The sequence below is a fragment of the Lutra lutra genome, chromosome 6 (genome assembly GCF_902655055.1).
Source record: "Lutra lutra chromosome 6, mLutLut1.2, whole genome shotgun sequence".
NCBI lineage: Eukaryota > Metazoa > Chordata > Mammalia > Carnivora > Mustelidae > Lutra > Lutra lutra.
This window is the reverse complement of record NC_062283.1, coordinates 12,196,300-12,208,806: the sequence shown is the minus strand read 5'-3', so window position 1 is coordinate 12,208,806 and position 12,507 is coordinate 12,196,300. Positions and strand designations below refer to the sequence as shown.

Below are 12,507 nucleotides of genomic sequence, written 5' to 3'. Positions count from 1 at the left end.
CACCCACCCTTTGGCTGCAACAAGTTTTCTATCCCAGCGCACAAAAACAGGAAACACCCTTCGGTGACAGGCAGCTATAAACCTCCAGGAAATCTGATTACCAATTCCCTGAGGGTCCTGCATTCCTCACTACTTCATTCCTGAGGCTTTCGGTCCTACCTGCTCAGAAGGTAAAAACCAAAGACCAGAGTGAATTTGAAGTATGTACTTATTTAACAAAGTTTCCCTCAGAGCTCAAGCCGGTCCCTAAAAAGTGCATGTTCTACGTGAACCTCCCAAAAGGCTCAAAAAGTTCTGAGTAAGTTAAGTGAAATTAGGACTCAAGAAGGGTGAGGCCCCAAACCTCACCTCTGTGGTCCTTTGGACCAGCCAGCCAACCACTTACGTCAGAAAGAACATGATATAATTTCCAGGTTTATCTCAATTTTGGCATAACTGTTATTAGGAATAAAAATTTACAAAGGGGAGCCTTGGCGGCTCAGTTGGTTGAATGGCTGCCTTCAGCTCAGGTCAGGAACCCGGAGTCCTGGGATCTTCCTGCTCACCGGGGAATCTGCTTCTCCCTCTCGGCCCCTTCCGCCCCCGTTTGTGTACTCTCACTCTCAAATATAACTTTTTATAAAATTATAAAAATACCCCAAGTCCATGGACAACTTATAGTCCCCACCTCCCCACAAGCCACCAGCATCTCTAGCCACTGTCCTGAACTGATCTTAAGTTGCATTTTTTTTTTTTTTTAAGTCTGAATGGAAGGTGGAAATTCACTGTGTTCATCAGAGATGCTTTTATCACTAATGTGAAATTTCTCTTGGGAGACTGATAAAGCTAGGCCTCTTTTCTTTAAAAAAAAAAAAAAAAAAAAAAGATTTTCCTACATTTTAATGTCCCGTACCATGAACTTTCAGAAGTTGAAATGAGCAGAAAAGCTGAGAGGATGGCACTCTGGGCAACTGGAAAGAGCAGCTCCCGCAACACTGAAGGAACACAGAAACCCACCAGGCCTTCCTTCCTACTCATTCACTTGGGCAACCCAACACTGCAAGTTTCCAATTACTTAGAAGCCTGCTGCTCTGGTTTCTTCTACACGCACTAACACCAAGTGTTCTAAACAAGTATCACGTGCAACTGGATAGTTTTGGGAAGTGAGGTAACTTTCACCTGTGAATTCCCCTGAGCTTGCATGCAATATATACGTCTGCTGATTAATTTCATCTTTCCTCAGCAAGGCAAAATATCCAGTTACGTGAAATAGGTTGATCGCCAGCTGAATACGGAGAGTTTACCAAAGTTAAGAGGATTCTTTCTTCTAAGAGTCGTACAGGAATTTGTGAACTGGACAAAAGGGAACATCAGAGTTCAGAGCAGCCAGTCAGCGGCAAGGCAGACCTCACCTGGAAAGGAGTGATTTCTCTGCCAGGTGACAGGCTAAGTGGCACACAGTGACCAGTGTGTTTGTCAGTTGACAACGACCAGTACAGGAGGGAGCCAATCAAGTGTCTAAATGGACTGACAGCCCTCTCAGGACGTCTAATCCCAAAGTGGCTCCAGTCTATGGTAGGGTCAAGAAGTCCGTTTCCAAGGGATTCTAACCAGATCTCAATTCTCTTCCTAACTAAACCCTAAACTGAGTGTCCAGACCTCCCAGGATGGTTCGGGTCCAGAGTCTACATTTCTAGTTAAGTTTATTCCTAGTTAAGTTTAACCTTCTTAAGCAAAGATCATGAGTATGAATGGCAACTACACAACCAAGAGAGTGAGAGTAACTACCAGAAGCTGGACTATTACCTCCTCAAAACTCCTTCAAAGTAATGATAACAGGTGTACCAGGTGGGTTTATCTATGACCACTCTCATGCTCCAAGCAGACTATTCCAGAATCCCATCAAAACTCTTCAAACATTTACACCTGAAGTTACTTTTTCAATTTAAATGGGAAAATGCAAGCATGCAAAAAAAAAAAAAACAAAAAACCCATAAATTAATAACTCAGAGCGTGTATCATATTCTTACCAACTCCAAACCAAAATTATCAAAAATTATTTACATGGGGTAAGTGCTCCAGTATTTGCCTCAAATCCTCAGCATCCAAAAGACAAACCATGTAAACATTTTTGTCCCATAAGATAAAATCTTAGCCCCATCTTTCTCAATGACAATTTAGAACCCTATGATCGAGGTGTTCTCGTTCAGAAAATTCTCCAAAGGATTTGTACGATAAGGTAACAGACTTTCTGAAGGTGACACCTTTTCTAACGAAATGAAAAAATTAATACAAATTAAGCACGAACTAGTAACAACAGATGACGCGGTGCTTTGTTCTACATGTTGTCTTTTTTTTTTAATTTACTTTTATTGGACAGAGAGAGAGAGAGACCACAAGTAGGCAGAGAGGCAGGCAGAGAGAGAGGGGGAAGCAGGCTCCCCGCTGAGCAGAGAGCCTGATGCGGGGCTCGATCCCAGGACCCTGGGATCATGACCTGAGCCGAAGGCAGAGGCTTAACCCACCGAGCCACCCAGGCGCCCCCACATGTTGTGTCTTAATGTCCATTCGTTAATCTTCACAATCCTGTTAGTACCATCTTTATCACCTCCGTACAGTTGTGGAAACCGAGGCAAGACAACTGAAGTAATGTGCAAAACCACATCTGCTTAGAGGTGGAGACTGAGAGTCCTGGGAGTCTGGCGCGGGAATCTGTGCTGTGGTTCCCAAACTTCCCCGCGCCCTGGAATCAGCCGGGGGAATCCTGAAAACTCATTACATCGGCAAGGGCGCCAGCCTGGGGTCGGGCGCGTTCAAGATTCCCCGGTGACTCTAGGACAAGTTGGGGAACCGCTTGGTCTGCGCCTGTCACCATGACCTCGCTGCGAGCAACGTCGCCGTAGTTCTGTGGCTGCGCTTGCCCCACGAATTTCTTCACCAAGGCGCCGAACCCGGGGCAGACACACAGGAAGCAAACAAAAGGGAGGGAAAGAGGCAGCGCCGAGGGTCCGGCGAGCGGGCCGCGCCAGGACGCGGACTCGGGACGCAGAGCCGCAGCGCGCGCGGCGGCGCCCGTGACCCCGGCCTGGGCAGGGGGCGGCGGGCTCGGCTCCCCGCGACGCCGCAGGAGACCGAGGCCCGAGCCGGCAGGTGCCGAGGAGGAACAGGCCCCCGTCCCGCGACCGGCCGAAGCGGGGGGCGCGCTTGCCCGCCACGTGACTCCCCCGCCCGGTCGCGCGGACACCCGGACGGGGACCCAGGCGTCCCCCGCGCACTCCGCGGAGCGCGGCGGAGCCGGCCGGCGGGGACCCAAGTTACTCAGTGCCGCCGGACGGACGCCGCAAAGTTCGTTCCGCTCCTCGGCCGGGCGGGAATGGGAAATGCGGGGCGGGACCCGAGCGGACCGGGGCGCGAGAGGGAGGGAGGCGGCGTCAGGGGTCCCCGGCCCAGCCCCCGGGTCCTTTCCGTCCCCCACCGTATACCCACCCGGAGGTGAAATCCTGCTGCACGCTCAGCAGCCGCTCGCGCAGCGTCTCCAGCATCGCCGCCACCGCGTCTCCTCCGCTCAGGCTTCAGGCCGCCGCCGCTGCTGCCGTCGCCCCGGGTCTCGCAGGCCGCCACCACACCTGTCACCCGCGCGCCCCGCACACTCGCAGCCGGCCCCGCCCCCGGCTCGGTCGGTGCCCGGCGCCGCAGCCCCTTCCGCGTTCCCGCCCCGCCGCGCCCAGATCCGCGCAGGCGCAGTGGGCCGCGTCAGCCTCGGGCTGCGGAAAAGGGGCGGTTCTTCACGTCCAGCTGAGCAAGCCACTGAGGCCCTGATGCCTTTTTGTAGCCCAAACCAGGCCCTCTCGTTTTTCTCCGAAACAGAATTGGCATCATGAGAGAATGTTTTCATCGAGGGCTTCGCTGAGTGCAGGGCTGGTTTTTCCGGTTTGGAAGAGATTTGGGTAAATTTCTTGGCAGCATGCACATCCCTGGAGCACAGGGTACAGCATCTGACCCCGCGGCTTTGCCCTTGGATGAGACAGTTAACTATTCTAAGTCTCGGTTTCTTCCCTCATAAAATGGGAACGATAATCAGCTGTTTCGACATCACCCTTTTCCACTTCGACCTTCATGATGCTTTTGTGCCCTCCATACCAAAGGAGGTCGCCTTTGTCAGGTCACCGTGGTCTGCCATGTCGCCAGTGCCATTTGTTACTTACCTACCCTGATTTTTTTCTTGACCTCTCAATGGCTCTCAAAGCAGTACCTTATACCATTTTTTTAAAATGATTTTATTTATTCACTTGAGTGGGGGAGCGAGAGCATGCAAGCGAGAGCACAAGAGCAGGGGGAGGGAGCAGCAGTCTCTCTGCTGAGCAGGGAACCCCACCCCAGGTTCAATCCCAGGACCCTGAGATCATAACCTGAGCGGAAGGCAGAAGCTTAACAGACTGAGCCACCCAGGTGCTGCACCCCCGCCCCCACATGCCATTTTTAAGACACATTCTTCTCTTGCCTTCTCTTGACATCGTATTTCTATTCTCCCTTCCCCTCCACTCCTGTTTCAACAGCTGCTCCCAGGGCCCCATCACCAGCCTCCCGCTCTGCATGTGTGCTCTACCATGCTGGAAATTCTATCAAGGCACTGATGGACGCCCAATTCTCTATTTCCAGCCCTGTCCTCCTTCCTGCCCCTTCAATTTAGACCAGTTGCTCACTTAACATGTATCCAGTAGGCATTTCCAAGCCAACATACCCAAAATTGAAGACTTGATTGCATAGTCAACTCCTGACTTGCTCATTCCCCAGTCTTTTCCATTTTAGGAAATGGTGTCACCATCCACCAAGTTGTTCAAGTTAAGCCACTCTATTTTTATTATTTCCAATCCACTCTATTTCTAAAGTATTCCTGGAACCTGCTCCCCTTTCTCCATCTTCATTATAATCACCCTAGACCAGGACACTGTCATCTCACACTAGGAACACTGACAGTTCCCCTGATTCTAGTCTTTTGCCATCTACACCCCTGTAATCCATCCTTGACATGGCAGCTGAAGAGAATTATCTAAAAGAGCAATCAGATCATGTTGCCCTCCTACTTTAAAGCCTTCAGTTGCTTCCTGTGCCTTCAGAATAAAATTCAAACTCCTTACTTGGCTTAAAAAGTCCTAAAATTTGACCCCTTCCTGATACTCTATCCAAAGCAAGTACAAGTTTGTGTGGGACCACTTACATGCATATTTTTTTCAATAAATACATTAAAAATTTTTTGGAGATATGTGACAATTAGAAGAAACCTGAAGAGGAACCACATAGCCTAGGAATATCAAAAAAAGAAAAATTAGGTATTGTTGCAAGATTACAGTATATAATACATATATAAAATAATCTACTATTTATATTATATTGATAAGGCTTCCAGCAAACAATAGACTATTAGTAGTTAAGTTTTGAGGAAGTCAAAAGTTATATGTGGATTTTCAACTGCTAGGGGATCAGTTCAAGGTTCAACTGTACTACTCACCTATCATGACCTTGACATTTAAGCCATAGTAACCTTGTGTGTGTGTTCCTTGAAAACTCCAGGTTCATTTCCATCTTGAGGCCTTTTCACAAGCTCTTCTCCAAAATGTCCCAGTGTTGTCTTCTTTATGGCATTCAGATCTCAGCTTAAATATCAACCCCTTAGGTAGGTTTTCACAGATCATTCATGTTATCCACACAGTCACTTCCTATACACGACCTATTTTTCAACTTAGTCCACATCACTCTCTGGTAATTTATTTAATAATTATTAAGAAAAAGTTGTTTATTAACTAATTTTTTAACACCATTTATTTTAAATTCAGGGCTGGGACTAGGGTGAGGCAGGTAAGGCATTCACTTCAGGTGCAAAATTTAAGGGGAGCCAAAAAGCTCGGTATTCAAAATAAATAATATATTTTTTTAAAGATTTTATTTATTCATTTGAAAGAGAGGCAGTGAGAGAGAGCATGAGCGAGGAGAAGGTCAGAGGGAGAAGCAGACTTCCCGTGGAGCTGGGAGCCCGATGCGGGACTCGATCCCGGGACTCCGAGATCATGACCTGAGCCGAAAGCAGTCGTCCAACCAACTCAGCCACCCAGGCGTCCCAATAAATAATATTTTAATGCAATATTTTTAAAAATCAGAATTCATGCAAAAAATGTGATGAACACAATATCAAACATAAACAGAAAATACTGATTGTTTTGTTGTAGGAATCAAATAAGATAAAGCATGTGGCTTATGGTTGGGGCAGCGGGGAACACCTCTTGCCCCCTCTGGATAATTTCTTCTCCGTGGCAACACAGAGTAACACTCCAGGCCTTTCCTGGAGGAGAAGAGGTGACTGTGTTGGTTAGTAAGCTAGGGACAAAGGAGCCCGGCCCCATCTTCTTTTCTTTATTATGGCTGCAAATTTCCCGCAGAGAACACTCATTCCATTCCACAAGGACTGACTGCCTGGTGAGGAGGCTGGGGCGACCCAGTTGCTTTCTGTGACTGGACACGCAAGGCTTAAACTGAGGTTCAGTAACAGGAATTCTGCTGGCCCATAAATATTACATAAGCCATGTGCTTCATCAGCCTTACCAGAAATGAAAGTGATGTTCTGGCCACTTTATGCTGACGCTCTTGTCTTATTTCTCGGTTGGTTCAGACAAGTAAGGGAGAGGGGTGCTGTCGCTGAGCCCTCCTCCAACCTCCCAGAAATGGGTACTGAGTAAGTGATCCCATGATCAAGTCTATAGAGAAAGATGCCTCAGTATTTAGCTGATTTGGAAGCCACAATTACTGAGAAATATCTTTAAAAATGTTATTCAATTAAGTAACTACCTCTGCTCATAAATTGTCAATTTACTGTTTCATGGGTTCCTATAAAGGACCAAATCAGAACAAAAGACTCTGCCCATCACTAGGAGATGGCTTTACTTGTGCCCAATCATTTTTGTCTTGACCACTGCATTATCAGTCTATGACATGTGTATGTCTCATTTTGAGGTATTTTATGAACATTTTTAATCCCATCATGTCCGGTAAATCAAAAATCAGTGGAAGTTTTAAAAAGGGCTAATAAGAAAGGACAATTATAAAGAAACAAAAGTAAGTTTTAGGAAATGAATGTGAAGAGAAAATGACTATGGTCACACAAGTTGTTTTGCAAGAATGATTAAGGATCAAGATTTGAAGCATGTGACATGTTGTGGTGATCTAAGTTAGGGTAATTAGCCAAAAGCTAGGAAGATTGATTGGCAAAATGAAAACAACAACAATAAAGTTTTTAAGTGTAGTTAGAGAACCAACATCAATATTAAAGGCTACTGGCCTAATCTTAATCCAGCAATTGGTTGAGAGTTGATCTGATATTAGCAAAGCACAGAGAAAGCTCTGGTTATAAAACATTTGGCACAAGCACAAAAGCTGTTTAAGAAGGCCCTGGACTGGGGCGCCTGGGTGGCTCAGTGGGTTAAGCCGCTGCCTTCGGCTCAGGTCATGATCCCAGGTCCTGGGTTCGAGCCCCACATCGGGCTTTCTGCTCAGCGGGGAGCCTGCTTCCTCCTCTCTCTCTGCCTGCCTCTCTGCCTACTTGTGATTTCTGTCAAATAAATAAATAAAATCTTTAAAAAAAAAAAAAAAAAATAAATAAATAAAAGAAGGCCCTGGACTATTGCTTCCCTAGATCAGCAACATCAGTGTCATGTGGAAGCTTGTAGCAAATGCAGGCTTTCACCATCCACCCAGACCTACTGAATCAGAATCCAATTTCAACAAGATCCCCAGGTGATTCATATTCGTGTAACAAGTGAGAAGCACTCCTCAAGGACACTGGTCAAGGAAAGGGGTTCGCTGTGTCAATGGACTCTTCAAGTAGAGAGTACAAAGTGAGAATCTGGTAGAATCAGAACCAAAGAGAAAGAGGCTATAAAAGAAGAAGCTATAGAACCCAGAATATGTCACACCGCTTTATTGGCCGCAGTCCTCTGGCGTAACTGAAAGGCACAGTAGCCATGTGAGTTACGGAAATCTTAGACGTTTGGAAATCTACAGTGCGCCAGTATTAACTTATTTATAAGTTTTTACAAACCAAGATATCAATATTTTTGATATGATAATATTAAGTGTTTAAAGAGGTCAGAAGAAACCATTTAAAAGCTTTAATCCTTTCTCGCGAAGTAAGTAGTTCCAAGAGTAAGGTAAACTATGGAAGCTGGAATGGTAACATCAGCATGGCATTTTGAGAAGGGAAGCAGAGATCCGAGCCAGAGAGAGGCAGCAGGGGAATTCCAACAGGGAGGAGCAAAAGTGAGAGCCGAGTTGAAGATTTAAAAAAAAAAGGACGTACAGGGGAGGATGTCAATGTCTGAAGCCAAAAGCTAACAGAGACCACGGAGACAGACAAGTACTGTCTGGAGAGATACTCAGGGCTGCAAAGTGGGGCAGGAAAGAGTATTCTCAACATGAACCCAATTGAAGGAACAGTGACCGGCAGTTCAGCTGTATTTATGTTTCAAAAATGTATCACGCTCTAATGCCATGTAATCAGGCACCTAATCTCATCTTTTTGCTCAGATGAAAAAAAAGATATTGCACAGTGCATTTGAGTAGGAAACCTCTTCCTTTTTGTTCATCTGCATTTGGATCTGTATGATCCCTGAAATATTCCGAAACCACCAAGTGAAGCCATACATCAAAGTGGAGAGGCTCTAAAAGGGTACAGGAGACCACGTGCTATCCTCCTATAAATAAATGGTCTTCCCTAGAAAAAAGTATTTTTCGGAAATGCCATCAGCTGCATCACTATGGAGTAGAAATCTCTTTGGGTGGGAGAATTTAATTCACACTGACACTTTAGTAAGAATTAGCGCGCGCACACACACACACACACACACACACAAATGATTGAGACAATTATTACCGGTAGTTAACTATCAGCTTACTATAAGCTTGGGGGAGGGGGTGCAGGAGGGAGCTCCTAATAATTGAAAAGGATTGCATAGCAAAGCAAATATGACATTCTGGTGCACAAAGAGTTCCTCTCTATCCACAGGAATTGTCCATGGCCTTGGAAGCTGATAATGAGAGAGTTTAGTAGGAAACTGGAAAGAGTCCTTTAAATGTGGTTGAACGGATGGTTCTCAACCGTGGCTGCACTTTGGAATCACCGGAGAAGCATTTAAAAAATACTTATTCCCCGGGCCCCACCTCTGGACCCTCTGATTTAATCAGTCGGAGGCACCATCTCGTCATCTGTGCTGTTTAAAAAGCTTCTGGGTGATTCCAATCGACAGTGGGTACCAGGAACACTGAGCTAATAAGCTTCTGCAGGGAAAGGCAGCAGACACTCTTGCTGGCACAGCACCTGTGATCTCAGAATCCACCCAGCCCCTCCCTGTCTTCAGCATTGTAGGCGGTAGTCTTCCCCACCTTTCCCAGCGTCTTCAAAGAGCTACCAGTCCCATCACTTTGGTTTGTAACATTGGGTGCGTGGGCCTAAGCAACTCTGGGCTGGCTAACCCCACGGGCAACAGTGTGAGGGGCACAGGAAGCCCTCATTAGGGCATCTGTCAGGAGCATGGCAGTGCTTAGGCTGCCCCAAGGCCTGTGGTCTTTCGGTAGGGCTGTGTACACAGCCAACGGAGGAAAGCTCTGGAACCAGCGGCCTCTGAGACTTGGCCAGGCCGCCCAAGCTGCAAGGGTCTGGCTGCCCTTCAGGAAACAACAAACGCTCTGATGTCTTAAGCAGCTCTGAGCTGTCATTCCAGCAAAAATGTTCCTGTCCCTTCTCCTGATGCCTCTTCCAGTCCTGTTTGTCTCTGAATGAGCCCTCCGCTTCCATTTTACACTCTTTCTAATCTCCGTTCTCCCATATGACACTTGCCACCTGGTAGCTCGGCTTTCTCCATCTCTCTTTCTCGCTGTCTCCCCTTGCCTCTTGGTTTCTGCCATTGCTACTGACTGCCCCTCCCCGGGGACAAGAGAAAAGCTCTAAATGCCTTCATTGATCTCTCTTTTAACAGAGAACGCCTCGGACAAAGATCCCGAACCAACCTGCCTCGGGCTAGACGTGTCCCGAGCCCCAGCACCGGTTCCCAACCCTGGCTACCGGGGCCAGGTCACAGGTCAACCGATAAAAAACAGGGACAAGAACTGCTTTGGCCTCTCTCTCTCTCTCTCTCTCTCTTTTTTTAAAATTGTGTCCTAAAAGGGGACTAGGAGGAGGCTGTTTCCTAGACCCATTCAAGAGGAAATAATCCTATAAGAGCTAAATTAGAGACAATGTATCCAGTGTGTACCTGGTAACGTTTTGCTTGTGTTGCTTCCATTTAGAAGTTTAAACACAGTAAACAAAGTTTTCAAACACTGCCGTTGTGATATGCTGGGAATCTCAAGGGAAGGAAAGAAAGTGGTTCTCACACGCACCAGTACTGGATTCCGCTGTTTCAACTCGGGTATTGTCTCTGCTTTTTTTTCACACACCAGTAGAAGTGAAAGATGTATTTGTTGCCTTAACAAACCATTTTAGAGACGGATCAGTCAGTTAAGCCTAGGACTCTTCATTTCTGCTCAGGTTGTGATCTCAGGGTCATGAGGTCGAGCCCTGTGTCTGGCTCTGTGCTCAGCAGGGAGTCTGCTTGGGATTCTCTCTCTCCCTCTCCCTCTGCTTCTGCCCCTCCCCACACATGTCTCTGCCCCTCTAAAAATGAATAAATCTTTTTTTATTGCTTTATTTTATTATGTTCAGTTATCTACTGTATAGGAATAAATAAATCTTAAAAAAAATGTTATATGCCAATAAAAGGTTGTAGAATATATTGAATTGTTCCTCCACTGTTGGTGCCCTGCTCCTGAGGGGCCCTAATGACTGTGCTGGCCCACTCCGACTTAGCCACCACTCATGACCTGGTGTTACTGGTGAGGAAACATGGCACAGAGAGAGGATGAACTAGCCCATGAAGAGCTTTTCATGAAACTTCCACTTTTGCAAATACAAGAAATGTCACGAGAGGGAAAAACCAAAGCGGGAGCCCCATTCCTCCCCTTCTGGAGGCTGTAATGAAGACACTGGGTTGTTACCAAGAGAGTAAGATGGCCTGGCAGGGAGGGAGTCCAGGAGAACATTCCACGGAGCTATTTCCCCTGGCTTCCCAAAAGTCATTGCTCCGTCCCGCAAGCCCTGAGTCCTCATGGTTTTCTGCAACGTTGTCTACTCAGTGAGTAACTGTGAGGGCCCGCCTACTCGGGGCGTTCTACGGCCTGCCAGGGACACGGTAATGGTGCTGATATTATCTTAATTGTTATTATAATGACGACGACGGTTGTTATTTACTGAGAGTTTGTGTCAGGCAGGGTTCTAAGCGTTTACGAATCCTTTTTTGCCCATTTTAGATATGAGGAAAGAGGGACAAGAGGGCACCAACGGACCCATGAAGAGCTTATAATCTAGAAGTGAGGGGACTGGTGCTTCCATATGGCTGCGACAGCCCTGATGAAGGATGACCAACCTAGACTCTGCTTTAGAAGAAGGAATCACAAAATGAGGCCTATCACTGGGGCCCATCTGGGAAATTTACATCCAATGACATCACCACAAACTCCTGGAAGGTTCATGTGTTTGGCCTTTCAGGGCCAGCTCCTGGCAAATGGCACCTGGTTAGGGTGCCTGGGTGGTTCAGTAGGTTAAAGCCTCTGCCTTTGGCTCAGGTCATGATCCCAGGGTCCGAGGATCGAGGCCCACATCAGGCTCTCTGCTGAGCAGAGAGCTTGCTTCCCCCTCTCTCTCTGCCTGCCTCTCTGCCTACTTGTGATCTCTCTTTCTCTCTAATAGATAAATAAAAATCTTAAAAAAAAAAAAAAATGGCAGCTGGTTATATGGCAGCTGAGGGAGCTGAGCAGGCAGCCCGATGGTGCAGTTCTCCATGGTTCCACCACGGCAGGGGGACCCCTTCTAGCCTGGCAAGACCCTAGAAGGAGGGACTAGAGAAGACCCAGAGCCCACCAGTGTTAGGGGCAGAACGGGGGAGGGGCGGGCCATGCCCACACAAGACGCCTTTGCGCTCTGCCATCTGGAAGGGAGCCAGAGAGGGTTACATGGCCCCCGGCTGGGATCCTGCAGCAGAGACTCAGGTCAGGGAGGAGGAGACTTCCCTTATGGTCACAAGAGGTTTCCCCATGTCAATGTGAATCAGAGACCTGGGTGGGGTGTGGAGCCTTGACTCTAGCGGTGAAGAAGGAGAGGTAGGAGGCTCAGGCTAGGGAATCTGTCCATCCTATTGACCAAACCAAAGCGCCCTGCTTCTGCCTGTAGTCACAGAGAGTGGGGTCACCTCCAGATCATCCCGAGCTTCACTTCCTCAAACTCAGAGGATTAAGGCACCCTGTATGACTGCAGGAGGACAAACCGCATTTTGAGTCCCTTACATGGCACTGGGATCTGGGCAGTCACACACAGCCTACTGATATTTACCTGCAGAAATAACGTTTCTGGAGCCCCCAGCCTCAGGAAATAGTCCCAAAGCCCATCCG

General features: G+C 47.4%; 1 protein-coding gene across 2 annotated transcripts in view; it reads right to left on the bottom strand.

Moving 5' to 3' along the window:
* DTNBP1 (dystrobrevin binding protein 1) overlaps positions 1-5,586 on the bottom strand; it is a 134,093-nt gene extending 128,507 nt beyond the window's left edge. Inside the window, exon 1 of one of the 2 annotated variants that reach the window (XM_047734114.1) lies at positions 5,489-5,586. In XM_047734114.1, coding sequence (XP_047590070.1) covers positions 5,489-5,562 — 74 coding nt within the window. In that variant the 5' untranslated portion in view covers positions 5,563-5,586. Of the gene's footprint in view, positions 1-3,465; positions 3,689-5,488 lie in introns of those variants that run through there. The other variant, XM_047734115.1, reaches the window with a different exon arrangement.
* Positions 5,587-12,507: the final 6,921 nt, after the last annotated feature.